The 27,281-nt window shown below is 46.4% G+C and overlaps 1 protein-coding gene across 3 annotated transcripts in view; it reads left to right on the plus strand.

Moving 5' to 3' along the window:
- The first annotated feature begins 10,245 nt into the window (after positions 1-10,245).
- Positions 10,246-27,281, plus strand: part of LOC120236649 (factor in the germline alpha-like) — a 29,884-nt gene continuing 12,848 nt past the window's right edge. Inside the window, exons 1-4 of one of the 3 annotated variants that reach the window (XM_039239570.1) lie at positions 10,246-11,347; positions 12,778-12,929; positions 13,828-13,946; positions 25,827-25,882. In XM_039239570.1, coding sequence (XP_039095501.1) covers positions 10,273-11,347; positions 12,778-12,929; positions 13,828-13,946; positions 25,827-25,830 — 1,350 coding nt within the window. In that variant the 5' untranslated portion in view covers positions 10,246-10,272 and the 3' untranslated portion in view covers positions 25,831-25,882. Of the gene's footprint in view, positions 11,348-12,777; positions 12,930-13,827; positions 13,947-23,015; positions 23,262-25,826; positions 25,980-27,281 lie in introns of those variants that run through there. The other 2 variants (XM_039239569.1, XM_039239571.1) reach the window with 2 other exon arrangements.

A 27,281-nucleotide genomic window follows, 5' to 3' on the forward strand; every position in this document is an offset into this window, starting at 1 on the left:
CTGTTCAGATTTTCTATCTCTTCCCGTGTGAATTTGGGTAGTGAGTGTGTGTTTAGGAATTTGTCTATTTTTTCTAAGTTGTCCAATTTGTTGGCATATAATTTTTTATAGTATTCCCTGATAATTGCTTGTATTTCTGAGGGGTTGGTTGTAATAAGTCCATTTTCATTCATGATTTTGTCTATTTGTTTGCTCTCTCTCTTCTTTTTGAGAAGCCTGGCTAGAGGTTTGTCAAATTTTTTTTATTTTTTCAAAAAACCAACTCTTGGTTTCATGGATCTGTTCAATTGTTTCTTTGGTTTCTATATTGTTTATTTCTGCTCTGATTTTTATTATTTCTCTTCTCCTACTGTGTTTGGAGTGCTCTTGTTGTTCTGCCTCTAGTTCCTTTAGGTGAGCTGTTAGATTTTGTACTTGTGCTTTTTCTAATTTCTTGAAATAGGCCTGGAGTGCAATGTACTTTCCTCTTAGGACTTCCTTTGTTGCATCCCATAGAGTTTGGATTGTTGTGTTTTCATTTTCATTTGTTTCCATGTATTTTTAATTTCTTCTCTAATTGCCTGATTGGCCCATTCAGTCCTTAGTAGGGTGTTCTTTAACCTCCATGTTTTTGGAGGTTTTCCAGACTTCTTCCTGTGATTGATTTCAAGTTTCATAGCATTGTGATCTGAAAGTGTGCATGGTATGATCTCAATTCTTTTATATTTATTGAGGGCTGCTTTATGTCCCAGTATGTGATCTATCTTGGAGAATGTTCCATGCGCACTTGAGAAGGAAGTGAATTCAATGGCCTCAGGGTTTAGAGTTCTAAATATATCTGTCAGATCCATCTGGTCCAATGTGTCATTCAAGTCCATTGTTTCTTTAGTGATTTTCTGTCTAGTTGATCTATCCATTGTTGTAAGTGGAGTATTAAAGTCCCCTGCTATTAGCACATTCTTATCTATAAGCTTGTTTCTGTTTGTGATTAATTGTTTTAGATATTTAGGTGCTCCCATATTCGGTGCATAGACATTTATTATTGTTAGTTCTTCCTGATGGATAGACCCTGTAATTATTATATAATTCCCTTCTTCATCCCTTGTTACTGTCTTTACTTTAAAGTCCAGTTTGTCTGATATAAGTATAGCTACTCCAGCTTTCTTTTGACTTCTAGTAGCATGATACATATTTCTCAAACCCCTTACTTTTAATCTGAAGGTGTCCTCCAGTCTAAAATGCATTTCTTGTAGACAGCAAATAGATGGATTTTGTTTTTTTATCCATTCTGCTACCCTATGTCTTTTGATTGGAGCATTCAGCCCATTTACATTCAGTGTTATTATTGAAATATATGTGTTTAGAGTCATGTGTCATTTGTGGGATTCATGCTTATGGTGGTGTCTCAAGTATCTTGCATTCCTTGCAACATTTCCCTCAGAGAGTCCCCCTCAGGATTTCTTGTAGAGCTGGTTTAGTGGTGACAAATTCTTTCAATTTTTGTTTATTTGGAAAGAGTTTTATCTCTCCTTCTATTCTGAATGAGAGGCTTGCTGGATAACAGGATTCTTGGCTGCATATTTTTTCTGTTCATCACATTGAAGATTTCCTGCCATTCCTTTCTGGCCTGCCAAGTTTCAGTAGATAGGTCTGTAACCATTTAGATAGGTTTCCCTTTGTATGTTAGGGCCCTTTTCTCCCTAGCTGCTTTCAAAATTCTCTTTTTGTCTTTATATTTTGCCAATTTCACTATGATATGCCATGCAGAAGATCGATTCAAGTTACATCTGAGGTGAGTTCTCTGTGCTTCTTGAATTTCAACATCTACTTCCCTCCCCAGGTTGGGGAAGTTCTCTGCTATAATTGTTCAAGGGTTCCTTCAGCACATTTCCCTCTCTCTTCCTCTTCTGGGATTCCTATGATTCAGATATTGTTCTATTTGATTGTATCGCTGAGCTCTCGAACTCTTCTTTCGTGTTCCTGGATCAGTTTATCTCTCTTTTTCTCAGCTTCCTCTTTTTCTAGAATTGTGTCTTCTAAATAACTTATTCTCCTTTCTGCCTCTTCAATCCGTGCATTGGATGCCTCCATTTTATTATGTATCACATTTATAGCATTTTTTAATTCATCATAACTATTTTTGAGTTCCATAGTGTTTGTAGCAATAGTTTCTCTGATGTCTTTCATGCTTTTCTCAAGCCCAGCAATTAATTTTATGACTATTGTTCTAAATTCTTGTTCAGTTATGTTGCTTATATCTGTTTTGAGCAGTTCTTTAGCTGTCATTTCTTCCTGGAATTTCTTTGGAGGAGAATTCTTCCATATAATCATTTTGGTTAGATTTCTATCTCTTGTTAATTTTAAAAGCTTGTTGTACACTCTGCCCTTGCGAATCCTGCTGTATTAAAGAGGACTCTTTGACTGTTCAGGGCCTGTCTGTTCAGGAGGTGTTCTTTGAATGGTGTCTCTCGGTTTCTTTTGTTGAGAGTTTGGTTATTTTGTTTCCCTACTCGTAGCAGTATTTGGGACTCTCCACCATGTACACTTTGGCTTGTTTCTTGAGGTAGCCCTGGAAAAAGAAAGCAGACAACCACACAGGGAACAAAGGTACAAAAATGCACAGACAAAACCAATAAACACAAAAACTGAACGGGAAAAAGAAAAAGAAGAAAAAAGGAGGGGACAAAATACAAAACAATTCAAAAAAGAAAAAAGAGGAAGGAGGGAATAAAAGTAATAAAAATTCAAATTAATAAAAAAATTGAAAAACGAAGAAAAGAAAAAAAGAAAAAACCTAAAAGACAAAGGACAGTCTAAAGGCATAAAACCAGAATTCCCAGCTACAAATAAAGAGCCAGGTGTGTGCGGTGTTGATGGAAGAGCATATACAAAGAGAAAAATAACAGGGTGGGGAGGAAGCGAAATTGGAAATGAAATGACCAGGTAGAGAGACCAGGAGGCACTCAGAAAAACTATATAGTCTGATTACTCCAGAGAGAGAGATAAAGGTAGTGGTGGAGGTGTAGCGTGTACATCTAAAGAATAGATTAAATGTGGCTGCTTAAGCCAACCAGTGACCAGAGTGCCCCGACCAGCAGAGTGGAGGGTTACAAATGAGAAAAGGGAGATTGTATCTGAATCCAAAGGATTATCTAGGATTAATCATGGCGGTGCATCCATGTTGGTCTTGCCCCAGGCTCAGGTAAAACAACAACAACAACAGAACTCTTTGGCGGGGATGGGCCTGGTTTGGTGTAGGCAGGCCTGGCCTCCACTGTGTCCTGATGGCCACTCCCTGAGGCCCTGCCTTGGTGGTTGTGGGGAGAAAAATGGCATCGCCTCAGTCCCTTTTCAACCAAGCGTTGCAAATCACTCTTTTGGGTCCGATCTCCCTGTGCTGAGGACGTAGCCAAGGTGGGCTGAGTTCTATGCCCCACTCCCTGCCTCGTTTCCAGGTCCCAGTCTGAGGGCTTTCCACAGGTTGCTGCTTCCCTGGTGCCAGGGGTTGAGTGGGGGTGGGGGAAGTGTCACAGCCTCAGATCCGCCGGGGTCAAGCAGCGATACAACCTGGGATCCGAAGCCTCTGTGCCCCGTTTCCGTGTGGGGAACGTAGCAGCTTCAGGCCCACAGCGTCCACCCCATTGCCACCAGTGGCTGGGATGGTGCCTGGAGCACTGCAGAGCAGTTTTTTCTGGCACCTTCTGGGACCAGGGGCACCTAGTTCAAAGTCAGCACCCCAGCCAGAACTAAAAAACACTTTCTTTCCAAGCCGAGATTTTTCTCTATTCCAGGGACAGTTCTATGAGCAGTCTCAGCTTCTCTTTCCTTTCCCCTGGACTCACCACAGCTCATCACTCACCGCAACTGCACGCAGGGAGGGTTCCCTCCCCTCTCTCCATATCGCTGGTCCCAGCCACTTTTATCTTCCCCAGTTCGCTCTCATGCACTTATGAGGTTTCCTTCCCAGTGCATTCTGTCTGTTTCTCTTCCCAAACTCCTGTGGCTCAGTGTCCTATGACTTCAGGCCTTCTCTGTTTGAGAGATGGGGTGCAGGCAAAATGCACGGAGCTCCCTACTTCTCCGCCATCTTGCCGGCTCCCCTCTCAGGTCAGCTTTCAATGGACAGCCAATGGATGATGGCTCTACACTCTACACACACACACACACACACACACACACACACACACACTGCCATGGCGTCATGAAGTGGGTATACAGGCAGCCACCCCCTTCCTCACCCTGATTATCAGCTGTGCACTCAGCTAGCTGCTGGCTGAGTTGACAGTAGCATCCATGACACGAGCTCCTATTAGATGGAAGCTGCTCTCCTGACCTTGCCTTGGGACGAGGCACCTGCAGGATGGCTTCTCCACCACTGCATTTGGCGGAGGCTTCTTAGCGCTCAGAGGGCTTGTGGGAGGCTGACTCCAGGATTTGAGAACAGGATGTAGAAACTGAGAGTGAAAATTGGAAAAAGCAACATAATAAGGATGGCACAAGCCATTCGCAAGGTAGAACTGACATCTTGTAAGTGGGTTACTGGTGAGATAAAGGACAAATATATAATTAGACTTTTATGAGTTAGAGAAAATGTGATCCATTTTGATAAAATTATAACCATCTGAAGTAGTGGGGAACCAAGGAACAAGAATCCACCATTAACCTCAGAACTGACTTAGGGAAGGGTGCCTTGACCAGCTGGTGGAAGTATTGATTCTGTTCAGCTGTTTACCCCCTTTCAGGGCTGGGGACTTTGGGCTCGCATGGCTCCACCAGGATGCCTCACTTCCCTGTTTTCTAAGTCCAGACCCATAAGCAGCAGGGACCCCCTGAAGCAGGGAAGTTACAGGTCTCACTGCAAAGCAGCACATTGGCTTATCCATCAGTTTCTTTTTCAGTTAGTCCCAAACTCAGTCGACTCAAGGGAGCATGTATCCAATCAGCTAGAGGTGCAAAACTGGATCAAGTTGGTTCCTATTTGCTGTTTTCTGATACCAACCAATTCTCTGACATCTACTGGATATTCTACACTTCAAGTCAATTCTCGCAAGGGCTTTTGGAATCAGCACAGACGCCACAGATGAAGGGCTCAGTCCCACAAGATTGCCCCCACTTCAGATTCCAGTTGTAAGTGGGGTCTCTAGGCAACCCACACATCTGCCCAGCCAACTGCAAATCTGGGGACTCCTGTGACCCTCCCTAGCTTTGATAATTCACTAGAATGACTCGCAGAACTCAGGAAAACACTGTGTTTATGATTACAGATTATAATAAAGGATATAAATGAAAGGCTAGATGAAGAGATATGAAGAGATATGTAGGGCGAGGTCCAGAAGAGTCCAGAGCACAGTAGCCTCTGTTCCTGTGGAGATGGGATGTGACATCCTCTGGCACGTGGATGTATTCACCAAAGAGGAAAGTCCTTGAAAGTTCCTCAAAGCTTTTGTAACCTGTTCTCCAGGCCCCTTCTTCTACCTGGAAGTCTGGGGTGGGGGTGCGGTTGGATAGGTGGGAGTTTGGTTTTTCTGGGATCAGTTCCTATCCTGAAACTATCTAGGGGGCCATCCTGAGTCACTCATTAGCATAAACTCAAGTACGCTTAAAAGGGGCTCTTTATGAAAAATAAAAGATACTTCTATCACTTGGGAAATTCTGAGGAACTGGACAAAGACCAAAAATACTTTCTAAAAAAATGTTTATTTTTTTTTAGAGAGAGAGAGTGGGGAAGGGCCAGAGAGGGAGAAGGGCAGAGGGGGGCCAGAGAGGAGGAGGGGTAGAGAGAGGGGACAGAGGATCTGAAAAATGTTTAGAAATTTTATTTTAGAATCTGAAACAGGCTCCAGGCTCTGAGCTGGCAGTCAGGACAGAGCCCGATGCGGGGCTCGAACCCACGAACTTGAGCTGAAGTCGAGCTGAAGTCAGATGCTTAACCGACTGAGCCTCCCAGGCGCCCTGAAATATTTATTTATTTTTGAGAGAGACCATGGGGAGGGGCAGAGAGAGAGGGTTGAGGCAGAGTGGGGGGAGGGGCAGAGAGAGGGAAACAGGATCTGAAGCAGTCTCTGTGCTGACAGCTCAATGTAGGGCTCAAACTCAGCGGTAAGATCCTGACCTGAGCCAAAGTCAGATGCTTAACCGCTGAGCCATCCAGGTGCCCCAAGAACAAATATACTTTTTTATTCCACCACAGACCCTTGCCTCCCCTGCCAGTTGTGAGGTCCTAAGTGGGCAAGAGTCACCTCAGCCCTTCCTTTGACCTGCAAATCCCTGCTGCACTGACCCAGCTCCTCCCCTTACCTGACTTCCCGTTAGTTTCAAGGGTCTGGGGCTAGGATTAAGGACCAGCCACCCGTCACAAGGATGTTTTTCCATGAAACCGAGGACCCCCATCCCCTCCCGACCTCCGCCCCCTCCCGAGTGGCTGGTGAAACAACATTTGAGGCTAGCTTTGGGAGCTTTGCTGGAAAGTGGCGGTGCGGTGATGGGCTTGAGGGGAGGGCGGAGCAGACTGGCGCCTGGGAGCTTGGAGGGGAGGGACCTTGCTGGGGTGATTCTGCACAATCAGCAGGGGTGAGACAGAGCTTCCAGGGTGGTCAGGCCCTGCTCAGGGCTATATAAGTCCGGGGTATCTAGGCTTCGCTTCCCACCCCTAGTGGCCCACTGGACAGCCCGTTGGATTCCGCAGCAGAGGGGAGCATTGGAAGATAAAGGAAAAAGATATGAATTTTGACAAGGTCCACTTTTACACAGACAACCAGAGTGTCTCCCTGCAGCCCCAAGGTGAGAAAACTGAGGCATGAGCCTATCCTCATTAGGGACTGGCTTACTTGTCTCCCAGCTCCCTGGCAGGCCAGAGCTTGGCTCATCGCTGTCTCAGCCTCGGGAATAAACAGGCAAGGGCTGAACGTGGATTAGGTGAGAACAGAGAGCCTGGCGCACACCCACACCCTAGTGAACCTCCCCAGACCCTTTTGCTTGGGGATGGCAACCTGTCAGGAGAAAGAGTAAGCTTTGAATTAAGAGGGTCCTGTTTTTTTTTTTTTAATTTTTAATGTTTATTTATTTTTGAGAGAGGGACAGAGTGTGAGCAGGGGAGGGGCAGAGAGAGAGGGAGACACAGAATCCAAAACAGGCTCCAGGCTCCAAGCTGTCTGTCAGAACAGACCCTGACGTGGGGCTCGAACCTACAAGCTGTGAGATCATGACCTGAGCCGAAGTCAGACGCTTAACCGACTAAGCCACCCAGGTGCCCCCAGAGGGACCTGGTTTCAAGTCCCCTCTCTGCATGCTGGGCTGGCCCTGCAAGACCTCAGGGGCTCCAGGCTGATGTTTCTTCCCCTTAGAATGGATTTCTCTGTACACTATTTATCCCTAAGCATACCTGCACTCTCCTAGGACCTCCATGCAGGGCTTTATGACACTGCAGAGGGAGGCCCCAGCACTGACCTATGATTGTGGGAGAGGCTGTGGTCCCAAAGGGCTGAGTTCATGAGCAAGCCTAGCCCTGGGACTCAGGTCAGGTTCCTGCTCTGTCCCTCCCTGTCTCCCTCCTTTCTTCTTTCACGTGCACTGCACGTTCTACGGGTTCTGTGTCCTGTGTGTCTCCTCTAGGTTCTGGGCTGTGGTCTTCTCTTTACCTTTGTGTTGCTACCACACCCCCAGTTAGGTCTAGTGATTGCATCCAAGTGCTTTATTTCCCACCCCCATGATAAGTGTGGCCAGTGTTCTCATTCTCATCAGACAGTTCAAGAGACTGCGACCATGGGCGAATCCCGCCTAGTCCACACAACACATTCTCCTGTACACTGGCTTCTCCTTTGCAGGGCTGGACTCTGCTGCAGGGGCCCCTCCAGCCCCCAGGAGGCCAAGACTTTTTCCAACCACCCTGGTAGTTATGGCTGTGACTGTTGCCTCCTTGCTGGTGGTTCTTTTTGTTATGGGTAAGTTTGTAGGGGACCTGAACCCTCACCGACTCTCTCCATCTTCCTGCATAAAAGTCCCACAGGGACCAGATGCATGCCCTCTGCTCCCAGAAGAGTCAGTCTGCCTCTGGCCCCAGGCCTGACCCAGATCTTTCCCAGGACTCAACTAAGGTCTCTGTCCAAGAGGAGCCTCCCGAGAGCTGAGGCCCATGGAGGAAAGTCTGAGAGATCCTCAGTGCCATCTTCCTCCTTCTGGAACCCCCGGGGGTTGGGCAGCCTGTTCTCCCAGACCTAGTGCAGAGAGACTGTACTGACCCAGGAATGGGCATCTCAGTTCTACAGAAGCCAAGACCTCCATCAGAGTCTCTAGCCATGACTGCTGAAGAGGACAACACAACTCGGCAGTTACCTGGAGAGGACAACACAACTCGGCAGTTACCTGTGGAACCCTACGGCGAGTAGCCAGGGCAGGGCGGGTGGGGTGGGGGAGCTGGGGCATTCAGATACCCAGACTCTAAGAGGAGCCTCTCCTCTGACACCCCCAGACCCCCGAATGGGTTCCATACTTCTCACAGAAAGACATGATCTTTTTTAAAAAAAAACAACTTTATTGAGGTGTAATTGACAGATAATAGATTACAATATTGAAAGTATACAATCAGATAAGTTTTGATTTACGGGTATGCCCATGAAACCATCACCACAACCATCAAGATAATAAACATATTCCTCCTCTTCCTCCCAGGGTTTACTTGTGCCCTTTGTCATCTTTCCCTCTCCCCTCCTCCCTTCATCCCCAGGCAATCACTGATCTACTTGCACTAATACAGATTAATTGGCCTTTTTAAGTTTTATGTAAAACAGATCATATAGTGTACCCTTTTTGGTCCTTTATCAGTCATGTAATTTACAAATATTTTCTCTCAGCTTGTGGCCTGTCTTTTTGTTCTCTTAACCAGATTTAAATTTTAATAAAGTCTAATTTATCTTTTTTTTTCTTTTATGGACTGTACTTTTGGTTTCACGTTAGAAACCTATCCCAAGGTCACAAAGACATTTTCCTTTGTTTCCTTCTGGAAATTTTATACTTGTTGGCTTTACATTTAGGTCTATGATCAATTTTGAGTTGAGTTTTATATAATGTTGTGAAGGACGAAGTTAATTTTTATTTTTCATGTGGATAGACAATTGTTGCCACACTGTTGAAAAGATTGTCATGTCTTTGTTGAAAATCAATTATCCCTATATATGTGGGTTTATTTCTGGATTCTCTGTTCTGTTCCATCGATGTATTTGTGTATCTTTACAAGGCACCTGCAAAGGCCACCTGGCCTCACCTGGCCTTAACTCAGCATAGTGGCTGAGGCCTCATATGCTTACCTCAATAGGGCATGAGGCATAGGGCAGGGATCTTCCAACAAGGGTCCCTGCCTACTTGGGTTCTTCTTCCTATTCCTGAGAGAAGGCTGGAATCAAGAGTCTTGGACCATGAAAGTCTGAGATAAGGTCTTAGCTTGTGAGGTGAACGAAAGGTTCACCAGAGGCAGCTGCAAATGGGTCTGGTGGGAGAGACCATGCAGATGAAAGGGGCTGTGAGTTCCCTGAACGACCCCACTGATCAGGGTTCTCACTCAGGTCTCAACTTCTTCTGTTGGGACTATTGCTCAATGTAATACTCAGTGTGCCAGCCCTTTAAAAAGGTTCTAGGGTCTAGTATCACCTGGAGGATCTCCACAATGGCCCTGGAGCTTGAACAGTGCTTCCTCCCACAGGTACATGTGTTGTTTAGTTTCTGGAATTTGTGGTCAGAAAACTGTTTGTGTTCTACACAGTTTTTAGGAAGAACCAATGATGAATCAAGAGGCACTGTGCTTGGTGTGCAAATATAGTAGGAAACTAAACATGGGCTTTACTCATACCTATTTTCTTTTTCATAATGACCCATCTAATGGTGAAATTTTAGTGTAGCTAAGCTTCAGCAGCTCTAAATGATATAATCAGTTACTTTCAAGTTCAATTACAATGGCAAAATAATCCAAGCTTGACCAGCATGACTCTTATGGGTAGCCAGTGTACAGTAGGCAAATATTTTAATCCTCTGCCCCTAATTAAATTAGGCCTTTAATTTTTGGCTCACCATCTCAGCTTGCCCATCTCCAGGGTCTGGGTGGCTGCAGTGAGCAAGAGACAGCCTGAGGAGCACTCGGGGCTGTGCCTTAGACATTTCCCTCAGAAATGTCAAGAATACTATGGTTGGCCCATATAATTAATTGTTCCCTTCGCAATAGGCCTCTGTGACTACCTTCTCCCTTTCTTCCCTCCAGATTCCCCTCACTCTGGCAAGGTGGCAGAGTGGCAAGAGACTATCCAGATGTTTAAAGGCCATGTGGAAAATTCCAGCACTTGGAGCATGGAGATGCAGACGTTGACTTGTAGAATGGACAATGTCAGTTCTCAGATCCAGGTGCTCCGTGGTCATCTGGAAAATGCCAATGCTGACATCCAGATGGTAAAAGGCGTTCTACAGGATGCCAATACCTTGAGTTTCCAGACCCAAATGTTAAGGAGTTCCATGGAAGGTGCCAGTGCTGAGATCCGGAAGCTGAAAGGAGATCTGGAAAAGGCAAATGCTTTAAATTCCCAGACCCACAGTTTCTTAAGAAACAGTTTAGAAAATGCCAGCAGTGATCTCCACATGTTGAATGGAGGCTTAGAAAATGCCAACACTGAAATTCAGATACTGAAGGCAGGGTTGGAAATGGCAAACACCCAGGCCCAGTTGGCAAACAGTAGCTTAAAGAATGCTAATGCTCAGATCCATGTTTTGAGAGGCCAACTGGATAGTGTCCATGATTTAAGGGCCCAGAATCAGGTTTTAAGAAGCAATTTGGAAGGAGCCAATGCTGAGATCCAGAGGGTAAAGGGAAGCCTGCAAAATATAAATGCTTTAAACTCCCAGACCCAGACTTTTCTGAAAGGCCATTTAGACAACACCAGCGCTGAGATCCAGTTATTAAGAGGCCATTTCAAAAGGGCTGGTGATGAGATTAATTTGTTAAAAAGAGATTTAGAAACTGTCACTGCCCAGACCCAAGAAGCAAGCCACCATCTGGAGCAGGCAGATGCTCAGATCCAGTTATTAAAAACAAAGCTAGAAAATGTCAATGCCTTAGATTCCAAGATTCAGGTGTTAAATGGTTATTTGAAAAATGCCAGCAGGGAGATACAGACCCTAAAACAAGGAATGAAGGCTGCTGCAGCAGCCTTAGATTCCAAGAGCCAAGTGTTAGAGAGCAATCTGCAGAAGGCCAGTGCTGAGATCCAGAGGTTAAAAGGGGATCTACAGAACACCAAAACACTAACTACAAGAATCCAGGAGGAGCAGAGTCACCTGGAGACACTCTGTGTGGCCTTTGGCTCCCAGGAGCAGCTACAGAAGACACAAAGTAAGTGGGAGGGGAGGGCTTGGCCGGGAGGTATAGTCTCTTGGGTGGCCAGAGTTTTCTGTCCCTTCAGTCTTTTGCTTACTTCAGCATGCATCCCCTTAGGAAGGAGGCTGGGTGCTGGAGAAGGGCTGAATCCTAGGCAGTGGTAGAGATGGCATAAGGCAGCTGACTCTGCTCTCAAGTTGTTTGTCATCTGGTCAGAGTGACAAAACAACACTTGAGGATAAATAATGTGTGGAAGACATGCAGAGATGTGCAAGAGGTGTTAGGTAAGGGGCAGCTCTAGGAAATGGGGTGGAGAGGAGCAAAGAGGAGAGAGAAGGGATCTTCTGAGGTTGATGTCCTCTGACATAGAAAAGGGATCTTCTGCAGGGGGAACATTTTTTGGGAGAAAAAGGATCAAAAGATGTTTTGTGGAGAAGATGGCCCTTGAACTGAACCCTGAAGGACTAGTAGGTGTTTGCCAAACAAGTAGGGTAAGAGGGTGGCAGGTTCATAGTCATGAACGTGTGAAACCATGAGGCTCAGAAAACTTCAGGAAGTTCTGTGACTGGACTGTGGCCAAGAGGGCAGTTGATGAAGTTGATGAGACGTTAGTAGGCAGGGGCCAGGACGGTGGCTTTCAAAGCATTTTGAATATAAGCACAGCCTCTATTCTAGCATGCACATGGTTTTCAATGACTACATCTTCAACACCCTTTTTACATCTGTCTTGTTTACTAAGTTCATTGAGGACATGAATCATGTCTTACTGGTCTTTGTATAATAGTCCCTGATTCACAGTTAAAAAGCATTGAACCATTGATGTTGAATAAGAGAATAAATGAATGAATAAGTGATTCTGTTATGGCCCCATTTCAAATAGCTGTGGTACAGATGATGTTAGAAAGCAGAGTGTTATCGTGGGGAGGGATGAAAGAGCTGAGAACACAAGATGCTTGTGTTCATGGGATGAGCCATTAGAGCTTGAAATTTGGAGGTCAGGTAGAGCAGTCCCAAGTATGGTCCTGGGTGTGGGCAGCTGAAGTGGATGGAGATGAAGTCAAGGAAAAGCTGACACTATGGGATGGCTGTAAAGTCTTCTAGGGAGATGGCAGGAGCTGAGGTGCAGAAGACTGTCAGGTGATAGTGCTGGGGAAAGAACGTAGTGGAGCCAGAAAGCAAGAGACTGGAAAGAAAGTGTTGCCCAGGTAGCAAAGCTATCTGCAAATCTCTGGGGAGATGGAGCCAGGTGTCTTGAGCTGCTTTCTGTTGTATTGGGTATCAGGCTGGGGGTGCAGCCTCTGAGGTCTTGCCCCGGAGCACTGGGCATCAAGCACTGCGTGGGCTTGTGACTCTTGGTGGCCAGTCCCTGGAGAGGCCAGGAAGGGCAGCTCCCAGGCATCCCTAGCCAGCCGCTGGTTCTCTTTCTTCCCCAACCTTTGCTCCAGATCAACTTCTTCAGCTGATCCTGCAAGGCTGGAATGCCTACAGCGGGAGCTTGTATTACTTTTCTCACGTCAAGAAGTCTTGGCATGAGGCTGAGCAGTTCTGTGTGTCCCAGGGAGCCCACCTGGCCTCGGTGACTTCTGAGGAGGAGCAGGTCAGAGCTGCTGGCTTGGGGTGGTGCTGATGGGCTTGGTGTGGGATAAGGGACCTTGGCGCTTTGGCCTTCCTCCTCTTGCAGCAGTCCGGGCAGAGACCTGCATGTTTCCTCTGTCGGTCAGGGAACAAGTATTTATTGGGTTCTGATAAGCATCTTGTTCAAAAGCACTGACAGCAAGCCTCAATGTCCTCGATGAATGAGGGAGACACCCAGAGGCCCACAGATGTCAACAGTGAGGAAGGGCAAAGACAGGTGGCATGGGTGACTGCCCTTAAAGTGTTGGGAGCATATGTCCCTCCCCACTCCTCATTTTCCCCTCAGTATCTTCTCTAGTAGTCATTCCTGAGTTTAATAACCATTAATCCAGTGGCTGTGAAGGCCCATGAGCAGGAGACCCAGGTTTCTTGGGAAAGTCAGACACAGAAGCTTGAAGACCACCAACGGCAACATAGACCCTGGGTGGCCCATTTGCTGAAGGTGCTTACCAGAATTCTTGTTGAAGGACCATAATGAGTTTGGTCCATTTCAATGTACAGAACTGCCCATCCTTTGTGGTTCTCCTGAGGCTGTTCTTGTATGTCTGTCAAAGGGCATGCTATTTTTATAAAATACATCTCTTTAATAAACTGTGGCCAGGTCAGTCTTTGTCCCAGTGAAGGCACACTCATCGCATCAAATTGGGAGAAGATGGATTTTCTCTGAGGGGACCTGGGTCCTGCCCTCAATCCTGGACAAATCATGGATTTGTCATCCCAGCTGTAGGGAGGGGCTCAGCCCCTGCAGAGGAGTAGACCTCATGCCCCAGGACCAGGGAGAGGACAGCCTAGATTCCTATCCCACATGTCCAGATGAACCAGCTCCTCACATAGGGTTAAACATTGCCTTTTCTCTGCAGGCATTTCTTGTAAAGTTCACGAGTACCTCCTACCACTGGATTGGCCTCACTGACAGGGGCAAGGAGGGCTTCTGGCGCTGGGTGGATGGGACACCATTCAATGCTTTCCGGAGCAGAGCGTGAGTCCAGCACTGTCTGGTGCTGTCCTAGGCAGAGCCAGGGGCAGGCCTGGCTAGACACTGTTGTGTGTCCTTGTCTCGTGTGTGTATTCCTGCCCAGCATGTGTTACTATTGTGTCTGTTATATGTGTATGATGTGTATGTGCAATGTGTGCATAAAGAGTGGATATATGGTTGTGTATGTGATGTATGTGTGATGTGTGGTATGTATATATGTATAACATGTGTGTATGTATGATGTGTATAATGTGTATGGGGTATGTATAATACACATTGGCATAATTGTGGTCCTTGCGTGGACCCCTCCACAGATGGGCGTCAGAACAAGACAGGTTCTGGGGCTGGAAGGTGGCCTATGAGTGGGTCTTCCTGCCTTTTTGTTGTTGTTGTTATTGTTCTTTGTTTGTTTGGTTGTTGCCTGTCCTGTACTCTTTGAAGGCCCTGCCTTCGCCAGAAGGTGTCTGAATGTGACTTCTGGGGTGGGGGCTTACAGCTTCAGACACCCTTCTTATCCCTTGATCCTCAGTAACTAAAGACAACCTCAACAGAGCCACCCTTAGCACACTCTTGGGCCCAGCTCTGTCCCCCTCCAGGGCCGCCAGGAGATTAGGGACCTGTGTCACTTCAGCTCCTTATGCCATAGTCAGGGGAAGGGACACTTCCTTTGTCTGGCAGAATAAAGCCCTCTTGTTTCCAGGTTTTGGGGTACCAATCAGCCAGACAACTGGCGGCACGTGGACGGGCAGACAGAAGACTGTGTCCACATTGAGCAGAAGTGGAATGACATGCACTGTGACACCCCCTATCACTGGGTCTGTAAGAAGCCCATCAACCAGGATGTGGCCTGAGACAGGCCAGATCTGAGAGGTCACTGCCGCTGCCAGCTCTGGACCCTCCCCACCTGATGCCTTGTGAACCTCTGAACTCAGCTTGTTCTCTGGGACTTTCCATTTGGCTGTTTGTGTTTCCTGCTCTGTCCTTTCATTTAACCCTTCAAACATATTTACCCCACGTGGCCCATCGGGATCAAGGGCTCTTCAGGGCTGGAGGCTTGCTGTGCCTCTGTATCCCCCTCAGCCACCAGCACGGGCCTGTCGGGCCATGAGTCCCCAATAAATACTCACTGAATACACAAAAGTGTACTTGTCTCTGCGATGGCCATCAGTCTCTTTTCTCCCTGGATTGGTTCTCCTTCCTCAATATCCCTTCTGTCCTGAGACAGGTGTATCTTTGTTTAAGGGCTTTATAGGTATGAATGTTTAGTTGGTTCCTTGACAAACAGCAGAGGTTTAACATAAACTACAGGGACATCTTACAGGGGCACGAATTCCCAAAAAGTGGTGGTCATCCCAGGTGTTCCTGCATTTCCTCTGTTGCAGGTGGGGCTGGAGCTCGATTTTTCCAGGCCTTGAAACCACTCCAAAAACTTCTTTCTGTCCTGTGGCTGGCCTCATCTCATTTCCCGACTGTTACTCTTGATGTTGTATCTCTGGCTTCGGCCTCCTCTTGCAGCCACACTCCCATTCTGGGGACTGGGCTCTCTGCCAGCTCAATTTAGAATGAGAATTTCTAGAGCAGCTCTTTGCCCAGCCTCGTGGAGTCCTGTCCTATGCCTGCATGCACAGGGAGCCCAGTGCAGGTTTCTGTGGCTCTTCCTCGATACAACAGCCTCCTTCATGCTCCTCCCCAAATCCCAGCACTCGCAGTCTCCCCCAACTCCCATCTTCCTCTCCCCATACTTAGTGTGACTATGATTCCCCATGTGGGACCTTCCTCCCTGCACTGGGGTCTGGCAAGAGACTCCAGGAAGAGGCCCAGGGAGCTGGTGGGCTCAGCCTGTCTGCTTCCCTAGCTAGGAACTTGGATTGCAGTTGTCCAATGTCTGAAAACAATTGTTCATCAATTGTTTCATGAGTTTTGTCCAGTTTTCCAGTTGCTGACAGCAAAAGGACTGGTCCAGCTACTCAATGGAAATCTATTCTACCTGCTATGATATCATTGGCTGAGCAGGACTTTAATCTGTTCGTATTCATATTTTCCTTTTGGCTTTCCTTTTGGCCTTTTCTTTTATGGCTTCTTAGCTTTTTTTTTTTTTTTAAACATTTCAGCCCTAGGGGGCATTTTATTTATTTATTTTTTAAGATTTTTTTTTTATACTTTATTTATTTTTGAGACAGAGAGAGACAGAGCATGAGTGGGGAAGGTGCAGAGAGAGAGGGAGACACAGAATCCAAAGCAGCCTCCAGTCTCTGAGCTGTCAGCACGAAGCCTGACGCGGGGCTCGAACCCACAAACCGTGAGATCATGACCTGAGCCAAAGTCAGACGCTCAACCGACTGAGCCACCCTGACGCCCCATGGCTTCTTAGCTTTTTATCAATCTTAGAAACTTCTCTATCACAGGCTTGAAATAACATTTTGCTGTATTTCTTTTAAGCACCTTTATTATTATTATTTTTAGACTTACATATGTTGCAGGGTTTGATTTCCTGATAGTTTATTCCTTGGAGGTTTACACTATAGCAATATAGATATATAGGGATGGGTTTATTGTTTTCTTTTATGTGTTTCTATTCTTTGTTTTAGGGTTTTCCTAGCCTGTGCAAAAACAGGTAGGAGCCAATATTAATACGTCCCACTTTTGCGGGATTTACAGAGATTTTCTTTATGGCCTAGTAGCATCTGCTCACCTTTTATAAATATCCCACAGGTATATTTATTAGAATAGTCTTGTGATTTTCATTATTAGGATATTCAATATCCTTATTTATATGTAGTCCATACAACCTGTCAATTTCTCTAGGAGGATTTGTGTTAACTCTCCCATGTAGAACATTATTATGTTTATTATCTTGTCATATTCTTATATTTCTAATAGCTTTTGATTTATGTATTTTGTATTACTTTAATGTCTAAAGATGCATAACCATTAAGTCTACTTGAAGACTTATTTTTTTTAATCAATATTCATGCAATCAAGGACTATTTATTGTGCCTCTACCATGTAGCAAGTGCTAATCTAGGTTTTCAGGATTCAAAAGTGAATGAAATGTAAAATTCCACCCTACCCCCACCCTTGAAGCCAGCATTCTAGGAGGGAGGAGAGGTACTTAGGACATCCCGCCCCTTCTCATAGCCACAGGAAGAATCCTCAGAAGCCTGAAACCTGGTGGTGACATTCTGGAGTAGCAAGCTAGCTGTTGGTTATCTATCTAACCAACCATGGTCTGTGGCCTAAAGCTAATGGAACAGGGACAGGTAAACATGCTCACACTCCAGGGTCAATTCTCTTGCCCGGGCTGGCCCTTTCTTTCCTATAGGGAAGTTTCTGAAAGCTGAAATTTCCCCCCAAGAGTCAGAAAGGCAGAGGACTCAGGTTCTCTACAGACTGAGTGGCGCCATCTGGGGAGACAGAATGAAGTCCTCAGTGTTCCTGGAGGAAGTGGTTAGCTTGTCACCCTGGAGTGACAGCCTGCTCCACCCAGCCTCCACTAAATAGCTGCTACTCTCGGTGACCATGGATAATGTTGGTGACAGATATAGGCTGTAATAGACAGTTGCCACCACATGCGTGCCCACAGCTTTCCCCCCCAGAGCTATGGTTTCCAGTCTTTTAGGGTATGAGGGCCCAACCTGAGAGAGGCTGGAGTCCACACATTATGAGTTAGGGAGACCCCAGCTCTAGCATAGGGAGAAGAAGGCATAGACTCTTTGGCTGTCATGAAATGACCTCCCAGGCTTGGTTTTCTAAGGGAAGGGAACAATTTCTTAGTCAGGAGAGTGAGCATATTCTGGAAGCAGATATCACAGCATTTTGAGGATGATGCAAGTCGTTAATTCAGAAAAATCTCTACCTATGCTTATGGATGGCAACTCTGAGTGTTCTCTACCAGCTAATGCCCCAGCCCTTTATACTCGGGAATTCTTACCCAGATTTGCGCCTGGGTATTTGTCCGACTCCCTTTGTCCAACTCCTTGCCCTACACCATGCCTACTGGGAAGACCCTCTCCCTTTGTGTTGCTCTTGCTTATAAGGGCCAGTTATAAGTGGCTCTGCTCCTATATTCTGCTATCGATTCCTACAGCTCAAAGCCAACCAAGCCCAGGCACCCTTGCCACCAGTAAAAGCCCCAGCACCAGGGAGAGTGATGGAAGAGTAAGAAGGCCTGGGCTCCTCTTGGGAGAGGTGGCTTAGGACAGAAGAGGGTCTGCTAGCTGGGCCTCAGGAAGGATTCTTCCTGCAAGACAAGGCCACACGAAGCAGAGTATCCACAACACAGCGATGCCTCTGTTCCACATGCTCTCGCCAAAGCAGCCTGTAGCTTACTTCCTCTTGAATCTCCTCAAAGCCCTGCTTTTGTTGCAATCTTACCCTTATTAGATATGATAAGCATTTCCCACTCCAGCTGGTCCCAGGACAAAGGGTCCAGGCCATCTTCAAGGTGGCCCCAACAAGCCTTTCATGATGTCTCTGCTATGGGGTCACCAGAACCAAGCCCTGGACCTCAGCGTCTCCTCAACCAGCTCTGACTGCAACTTCTGCACTTTTTCTCAGAACACCCTCTGTCTGGGTCACTTATGTGAATAGCCAAGTTTCTGGACATTCTACCTGGTTCATATATCATAGTTGCTACTTACAATGTGGTAGGAATTATGTGAGGCAGGAGGGATTGGTCATTATAGACTGTTACAGTCTGCGGCCAGACTGCCTGGGTCTGAGCCCAGCTTTTCCCCTGTCTAGCTGGAAAAGTGGGTTACTTGACTTGTGTGTCTCAGTTTCCTCTTCTGTGAAAAAGTTGAGTACCTCTTTCTTGAGGCTGTTGTGTGATTAAGAAAGCGAATCCATAAAATGAGCTTAGAAAAGTTCATGGCACATGGGTCTCATTATACAAGCGTTAGCTGTTACTTTTGTGCCAATGGCCTAATTGACTCCTTGCTACAACTCTGAGGAAGGTTCTACCACAGTCTCCAATTTACAGATGGCAAGATGAGGCCTAGAGTGTTCGAATGTCTTGCCTGCAATCCTATGAACTCCTGTGCTGCAGAAGCTCTTCGTGTTGGATCCACAACTAATCCTGAGGCCCTGTAGGTCTCCATTCTTCTGTGAGGCCCCATAGCCTGCAGGGCTCCAGGCTTGGTCTATTCTTTCCTGAGGCTGCCAGGCATCTTTCTGCATCTTGTCAAAACTGGAGGCTACTAGCTGCTGCTGAGCACAGTGGCAAAAATGGGAAGGACTTGAGCTGGGGGGGGGGGGTTGGGGGGGGCTGACCTTTTACCAGCTTCCTGGGGACAAAGCCTGTGGGTCTGTTTCCCTTCTCTGTTTTTGGCAGAGAAGCACTTCTGACCCACAGTTAACTCTGGTGGTGATGTGGCCAAGATAGTAACCCCAGCTCAGGCCCAGTGGGAGTGGAGGAGGAGGAGCCTCCAGGGAAGTGAAGTGTGGGGCATGGAAAGCAGGGCCTGTGTGCTGGTGGACCAGGTCAGTTGGAAGTGTGGGATTTCCATACAGGTCTATCCCTGGTGACCCTGGGATAGAGGCCATTCAGATTTCAAGGAGAAGCTGACCAGTGTAGCCTTAGCTAGTCACTCAACTTCTCTGGCATTGATTTTCTCATCTGTACAATGAGAGTAAAGTCAGGTTCCCGGGAATATGGTGAGATAAAATAATACATAGTATGTAATAATAATATGAATTTACATTCGTATGAGTAATAATATGAAATTGCCAAATTGATATAGATAGACATTCTGGGCAATGCAGATTTGCCTCTATAGTTTCTGATCCATTTTAAAAATGTCATTCTTTGTCTGCCCTCATTAAAGCTGTTTGTTAGCAGCTCTTTAATGTTTTGACTGAGCTACAGAGATGAAGGCTACTGTGTCTGAGCCAAAAACTGCTCAGTGTGATGAGGAGCTGCCAAAGATCCAGGCAGATATGGGGAGTGTTCCTCTGAGCTGGGTCCCAGGGTAGGAAACAGGATTGATGAGGTGAATCTGCTGGAGCAAGAGATGTAGCAAGGGCTAGTTTCTGTGTGTCTCAGGTGGAAGAGACAGTGGATTAGTACCCCTCCCCTTCTTTCTTCCTCCTTCCCTTCCTCCAGGGTGCCTCTTTGCATTGTAGAGGCAGAAGGCTGAAATTCCATTTATTAGAACTCCTTATTCTCAGGGTTCTGGATGTCAATTAAGCAGACCTCCTTAGAAACAGGTGTGTGAGATGGTGAGCATGGACATCAGGCAGAGCTTATGTCCCTCTCCTTCTGTCTATTTTCTGTGGACAAGCCTGGGGGTGGGGACTTGGCATTTCTCTGCAGCTGTGTTCCAGAGCCTCTTTCCCAGCTTTGGGGGAGTTGAGTGGCAGTTACGGTGACATTGGCTTCTGTTCCCTGGATTGCAGCTTTGGTGGTATGTTCTCAAACTGAACTTCTCCTGCTTCACCAGCTCTCCCGGTGATTGCGTTAAGCACCTAAATCCCCGATTTAAAACACTTGGTTCTGCTTGGAATACCTAGAATTTCTGATCCTGTTCTGAATCTTGATTGGGGTGAATGGTTCGAGGACTTTGCTGCCACTGGGCATTGACAATAGCAGAGGCCTCTAGTAGGACATCTCCATTTTTGGAAATGCCACTCAGGAGCAATGATTTGGAAGGAACCTAAGTCCCTGGGTAACCATGAGGAACAGAGATGCACCACTGACCTATGACTTTCACACTGCCAGAGGAGAGAAAAATTAACCATTTTGTTTACTAAGCCATTGCATCTTTGGGTAATGGCAAGGTAGAAGCACCACGTCACTGTCAGGTATAACACCTTGGCTCAGATTAGTTCGTGTGATTGCTCTCCCTCAGAACATATGGCCCAATATATGAATCTAACAGACAAGAGGCCAGCAAGTTACAGTTGCAGTTGATGGAGGGGGAGCAAGTATGAAGGATTAATTCTGGGGTTCTCACACTGGTTCCTGATACATATCAGCTTGTCCATGCAAGGGTTTATCAATAAATTAGAAAATGTCAATAATGTCCTTTTTTTTTTTTTTTTTTTTTACAAATAGTTTATTGTCAAATTGGTTTCCATATAGCACCCAGTGCTCATCCAATAATGTCCTTTTTGATACTCAAGGAAATTTAGGAAAATGGGTAAACTATCTCCATTTTAAGATTTCCACACATTTGGCTGTTGTTACCTTCTATCTGTTTGTCAGCAGACAACACCAAATAAATTCAGAGCAAAAAAATTATTTTCCTTCTTAAATATATACATGCATATAGTATTTATATACACACACACACATATAAACTATAGAAGTGACCCACACTTATTGTGAAAAATTCAAGAAATATAGAAGATATGAGGTACAGATCTTCCTATCATTCCCAGGCCTACTGCTCAGGGAATGCCAGTTAAACATGTGGTGTATCCTCTTCTCTTCCCTTGCCCTTCCTTTGCAGGCAGTGCCATGGCGGGAGATGAGGTGAGGAGGTGGCCGATGTGGCTGGATATGTACGAGAGTTGAGCAAATAAATAAATAAATAAATATACTGAGGATAACGGAAGTTGGGTTTCTCACTGTTGGAGAAGGGAGTTACAAATTAGGGAGAAACGAGAGAGAACACTGAGCTGTTGGATTGGAATTGGAGATATTAGTGTGAACTCCTGGTTTTTAAATCTCTATCATCTATCTATCTACACAGAAATATAGATATAGCTGTGTGTGTGTGCTTGTGTGTATGCATATACATATTTCCTGTCTGCTAAAAGGGCTTAGAAGCATTGACATCCCAAAAGGAATGAACAATCTAGCATCCAAATCTTTGTTTCTAAATTCCATCTTCCACTAGAAGAATTGACTGATTCCACTTCTGGGCTGGGAAAATTCAAGATGAGCCTCAAACATGTCATGCCTTTCTGGCACAAGTAAGAAAGCATGCAAAGAATGACGGGGTCATGTTAAAAGAACAGCGAAGCCAGCATAAAGGGGACTCCTACAGGCCAAATCTGGAACTATTTGAGCATTGAAAATAGTAATATGAATAAATTACATCTTATTGAATAAAATATAAAGTCATGAGTTCATGCTGAGGTAAATATAAAATGAATAGATAAATGAGAAGGAAAAGCTCTTCCCCCCCAATAGGATGTCAACCATTTGGCCACAAACTAGTGGTTAATTTAGGCAGGAGTCAGCGATGGATGCTAAGGATATTGGTGATTTCCTCACAAAAATATTTATCAATCAAAAGGAAAAGTTAGTCCATTTATGGTGAAGGAAGCTGGCAGACACCACCTTGACTGAGTGATCAAGGTTAACTTTACCAGTGGTGGGACCGGTCAGCATCATGTATCTCCTGATGGGATGCACTGAGAAAAACCCAGCATCTTTTCTGTGGAGTCTTTGCCAAGAAGGGATGGCCTAGGTCTGGACATGAGGGAACATTGGGCAAAACCCAGGTGAGGGAAATCCTTCAGAATGAAAGACTTCTCCTCTTTGAAACTGTCAAGGTCAGGATGACGGTGCAAGACTTAGGAAATGCTTCAGAAAAAGAGTAATGAAAATGCGAATGTTCCTAGAGAGAAAGAGGGCAATGGAGTAAATGTGGGAAAATGTTAACAAGTAGAGAACCGAGGTGAAGGGGCTGCTGGACCTCTTGGTTACTGCTCTTGCAACGTTTATTGATTTCAAAATGATTTTGTAAAGTTTTCTTTGTAGCCAGCAAATTTTTCTGGTAAATATATATGTGTACATAAGTATATTTGCATACATGTGTATACATGTATCCAGAAGCTCAGTCCCCAGCCTGACTGATCAAATTAGAATTCTGGGAATTGGAATCCAGGCACCGGATTAAGAAAAACCCAATTCCCCAGGTGATTCCACTGTGCAGCCAAATTTGAGAACCGGTGCTGTCTTGTATTCCAGTGTTCACCAAAATCACCTGTGGAGCTCGTGAACCGCAGCTCCCCGAGCGGGGCCCGACTTGCGTTAGGCCAGGGTAGGGGAACCGGGACAGGTGGTCCCGGCCCCAGGCTCCGCCCCCGTGCCCCGCAGCTCGTGCGGCCCCAGGTGCGGAGATGAAAGGCTGCGCCGCCCCCCGCCCCCTGCCCTCCGCCATGGAAGCAGCGCCGGCGCGGACTCTCCTGGGCGTCCCGCAGGCCGAGGTGCTGGAGGACGTGCTGCGGGAGCAGTTCGGGCCACTCCCCCAGCTGGCCGCCATCTGCCGGCTCAAGCGGCTGCCCTCGGGCGGCTACTCCTCGACCGAGGACCTCCAGTTGGTCCTGGAGCGCCGGCGCGTGGCCAACGCCAAGGAGCGCGAGCGGGTGAGCGCCCTGCTCCGCGCGGGTCCCCGAGGCCACCCGGGCTCGGCCGCCTCAGGACCCGCTGCTCACCACCAAACACCAGGCCAGTAACCGGTGCGCCCATTTACCGCCCACCCGCAGGGCTCGGAGGCGACTCGAACCTCCCGAGGTCTGGCTCGGCTCCCTCGTCCGGGAGACGTTCGTTGACGCTCGGATGGCCTCCTCACCTGCTAACCACCCAGGACGGGGTCTGGGGGTGGGAGTCGGGGCACGCGAGGCCCCTGACAACGTTAAAAATGTCTCCCCTTGGCAAGTGCTTTCAAAAAAGGTTAGCGCCCAGGAGTCGTGCTTCAATCTTCCAACCGCTCGCGCTGGGTGGGCGCTTGTGGTGCAAAGGGCTCCCCCACCCCTTTCCCTTCTGCATCTCTGCCTCGAAGCAAGTATGGGGTGACGGGGCCCAGTGGCAGTTACTCTTTTTCTTGTTTAGAGTAGGGAAACGGGGTGCAGGGCGGTGCACGGGACTCGCACTCCACCAGTCTTGTTTCCCAACCAGGCTGGGATGCCGCGAATCACAACGCGGAGCGACCCCGTGCGCCGTAGTCCGAGCGGCATCTACTGGTGGCTTTCAGTATTTCTAACTGAAACTGGGCCCCTAAAGTTGTCTAATCTGGCCTCCCTTCTGCTCTTTACACACCTGGGGTTTGGCCGAACCCGAGGAGGTCCGAGAGAGGGAAGGACGGGGGGGGGGGGGGGGGGGGCGGAGTGGGGATGCGGAGGACTGAGGGCGCGACTTCAGGTTTGGGACTTGAGGAGGAGGTTCTGCTACACGCGCCCGGGTCCCCTGGAAGTGTAGCCCCGGTGAATCCGCTAGGAACTTTGGGAAAGGGCGGGAGGAGAAAGGACCAAGTCAAAGTAGAAGACAGTTGAAGTTGGGGTAAACTGAGCGAGTAGAAAAGTGTGGTTTCACCAGGCACGGACCCTTTGTGAAAATAACCATGGAATTGCACGTGATGATGTGGCTTCAAACAAGAGTCTGATCCAGTAGTTTGCATTTTATATGGGCTTTCCCATCAGGAAGGAATTGCTTTCTGCAGAGATTTCGTCCTGGTTTTACCCTCTCTTTTAAAGCTAATGACCTTCATCCTTTTTTACAACGATAAAATTAATACACCTGGACTAGGAAACACACACCTAAGACACAGATGTAACTACCATGAATTAACATTATTGTATATATCCTCTCCGTCTTTTTCTAGTTATGCATGTGCTATATATGATTTTATAAAATTGTGAGCTAGTATATATATTTTTTTCCACTTAACATTATCAAAAACATTTCCTCATCTTAAGCACTCTTTTAGCCTTTTACTGCATAGTCTGTCGTATAAATGGAAGCTAACTTATGCAGTCTTTATGCTTTTTGCAGCTTTTTCTTGGTCTATAAATCTATGTGTATGTCTGACAATTGCTCTCAAAATACTAGAAATGGAATTACTGGAACATAGAACCTATACAGTCTCACAAGTTGTGATACATGTTGCTCAATTGCTTTACTAATTTTCATTCCTTCTTACAGGATATAGGATGGTTCCCTCTGTCCATCTCCAATGCTGGGTATGATTAACAAAACAACGTTACCAGTTTGGCACATGAAAAATGGCATTAAATTTCTGTTTTATTTTGTAGTTCTTTCATCAGAGTTCCACATTTTCATACATTTGTTGGTCTTTGTTTTCTGCTGTAATGAGATGACTATATCCATTGTTGACTTTGATCTGGAGTGGGAGAGGGTTCTCAATCAACAGGAGCATATTGGCTTTATGGTGGTGGAAGCCAGTTTTTTCCAAGGCCTCTTTACCTCAGGGGTTTGGTCATCAGAGTTCTAGCCCTTGCAAGCTGAAGGACTGGGCCCTGGAGAATTATAAATAAATAGATAGCCTTATTCTGCCTTTCAAGTCTTGTCAACATGCAGACTCTCTAGACTCTAACACTTGACTTGGCTGGGAAAGAGGTTGAAGAGTTGATGGCACAGTGCTCAAGTAGACCAGTGTTTGCACATTTTATTCATTATCAGTACCACATATTGAGGACTTCCTATGCACCAGGTCAGGAAGAAGAGTTTCATGTATAATTGTGTTAATTACCACAAAGAAGTTTACAAGGTGGGTATCTTCTACTTAGCAGATCAACCATAGCTGGCCGTATGAAATCTCCTACACCTTCTTATAAAGCTAGTATGTGGTGGAGCTGGGTTCTAAATCCTGGTGTATTGACTTAGAGCTTTTAGCCACTACCCCACTGCCTGAACACTACAGTGCAGCAGGTATGTTCTAAGAGGAGAAGGAGAGGGTTCAGCCAGAACACAGACCTCCCCCCCTCCCAGCCTAGTGCTGAGTTTCTGCTGCTCTTTCCTCCATTGCCAGGAGCTGTACTGCCAGTGGAGTGGGGACTCTGGCATGTGCCTGCTTGGGTTCACCACCCAGACCTGAGCTGTGAAAACAACCCCTCTGAACCCTCATCTGTGGTTTGAGGGGTATCTGTACAAATTAGCTTTTCTCTGTGTCATTGTGCGTTTTTGTTTTCCAGATAAAAAATCTCAACCGTGGTTTTGCCAAACTCAAGGCGCTTGTGCCATTTCTTCCCCAAAGCAGGAAGCCTAGTAAGGTTGATATCCTTAAAGGCGCAACTGAATACATACAAGTTCTCAGTGATGTTTTGGAAGGAGCCAAAGACTCGGAGGTAAAAGTTTAAGAATTTAGAACAATATCCATCATTTATTGAGCCCTTTCCATGTGCCAGGCAATTTATATGTTCCTGTTAGTTTGTAACAATCCTAGGAGTTATTTATGACCCATGTTTTACAGAGAAGGAAACCAAAATACAAGTAAAGGCTACATATCTGAGAAACTTCAGGACTGGGGTTTGAATCCAGATCTGTGTGAGCTTTGGAGCCAAGCTTCTGATTATGTGCTTACTTCCTGTCACTGTCCAGGGCACCTAGCTCCTAATTGGTGAACCTTTAACAGAACATTGATACCTAGGGTGTGTCAGGTCTTCCATAAACCCCCTCTGTAGAGGTGCTTTCCCATGGGGCAGGATACAGAAAGGAAGCAGCATTTCCCTTGCAGAGGTGCTCTCTGAAGGACCACTCTGGTAGAATGCTCAGTGATGGTTGGGGATACCAGTCTCCTGGGGTTTGCAACCAGTCAGTGGGATGAACTAAATGAGCCTGCTTTGCAAACTGAAGCACATGGTGTCAGCACCATTATCGGGGTAGAGCTCACAAGTGTCCATTAGGCAGTGGAAGTTGTTGGCTAGTTATATGGGCTCATTGCATGATCAGGCAAGACTCGAATGCCTGTAAGTGGATTAGTCATCAGAGGAAGTAAGATACAAAAAGAGAAAGGCCTTAGAAATGAGCCCTGAGTGACACCATTGACAGGAGGAAAGAGGAGCCACTGGAGAGGAGAATGTGACAGGAAGGTGGAGAAGCAAGATTGGTCCTAAAGTTAGGCAGAGGAGAATCTTGGGAAGCTAAGGGTGGGAAGTAGTGCAAGAAGCTATGGAGAGGCATGTGAGGTGTGGGATAGGGGTTGGCTGGAAGTCAGGTTAGTAGGGGAGTAAGGGGTTGAGGGTATGTAGGTGTCAAGTCTAGGCAGAGCACAATGGCAAACTTCAAGTCCATTAAATCTGGAAATCAACCCTGGAAATAAGGATCAAAAGGATGGAAGAAGAAAAGAGGTTAGATCAGTAGAAGGAAGTCTTTCTAAGTAGCAATGTGATTGTGTTTAGGGACAGAAGAGAAGGACTGATACTAGAGAGTAGAGAAACCTAGTCATTCTAGAAACTTAGGCTGGGAATAGCCAGGTTTTATAATAGTGCTTTTCATTTTTTTTCCTTGTCCACTCACTAGTCCTACTTGGGTGACTCCTGAGGGGATAAATTCTGCAATGGTGGGAATGGATTGTCCTGTGAGCCAATCGAATGCTTGGTTGTGGCATGGTCATAGTGTTTGCACATGAGCAGGTGGCTGCCTTAGTT

This window comes from Hyaena hyaena, unplaced genomic scaffold (genome assembly GCF_003009895.1).
Source record: "Hyaena hyaena isolate Hyena2069 unplaced genomic scaffold, ASM300989v1 scaffold_158, whole genome shotgun sequence".
Taxonomy (NCBI): Eukaryota; Metazoa; Chordata; class Mammalia; order Carnivora; family Hyaenidae; genus Hyaena; species Hyaena hyaena.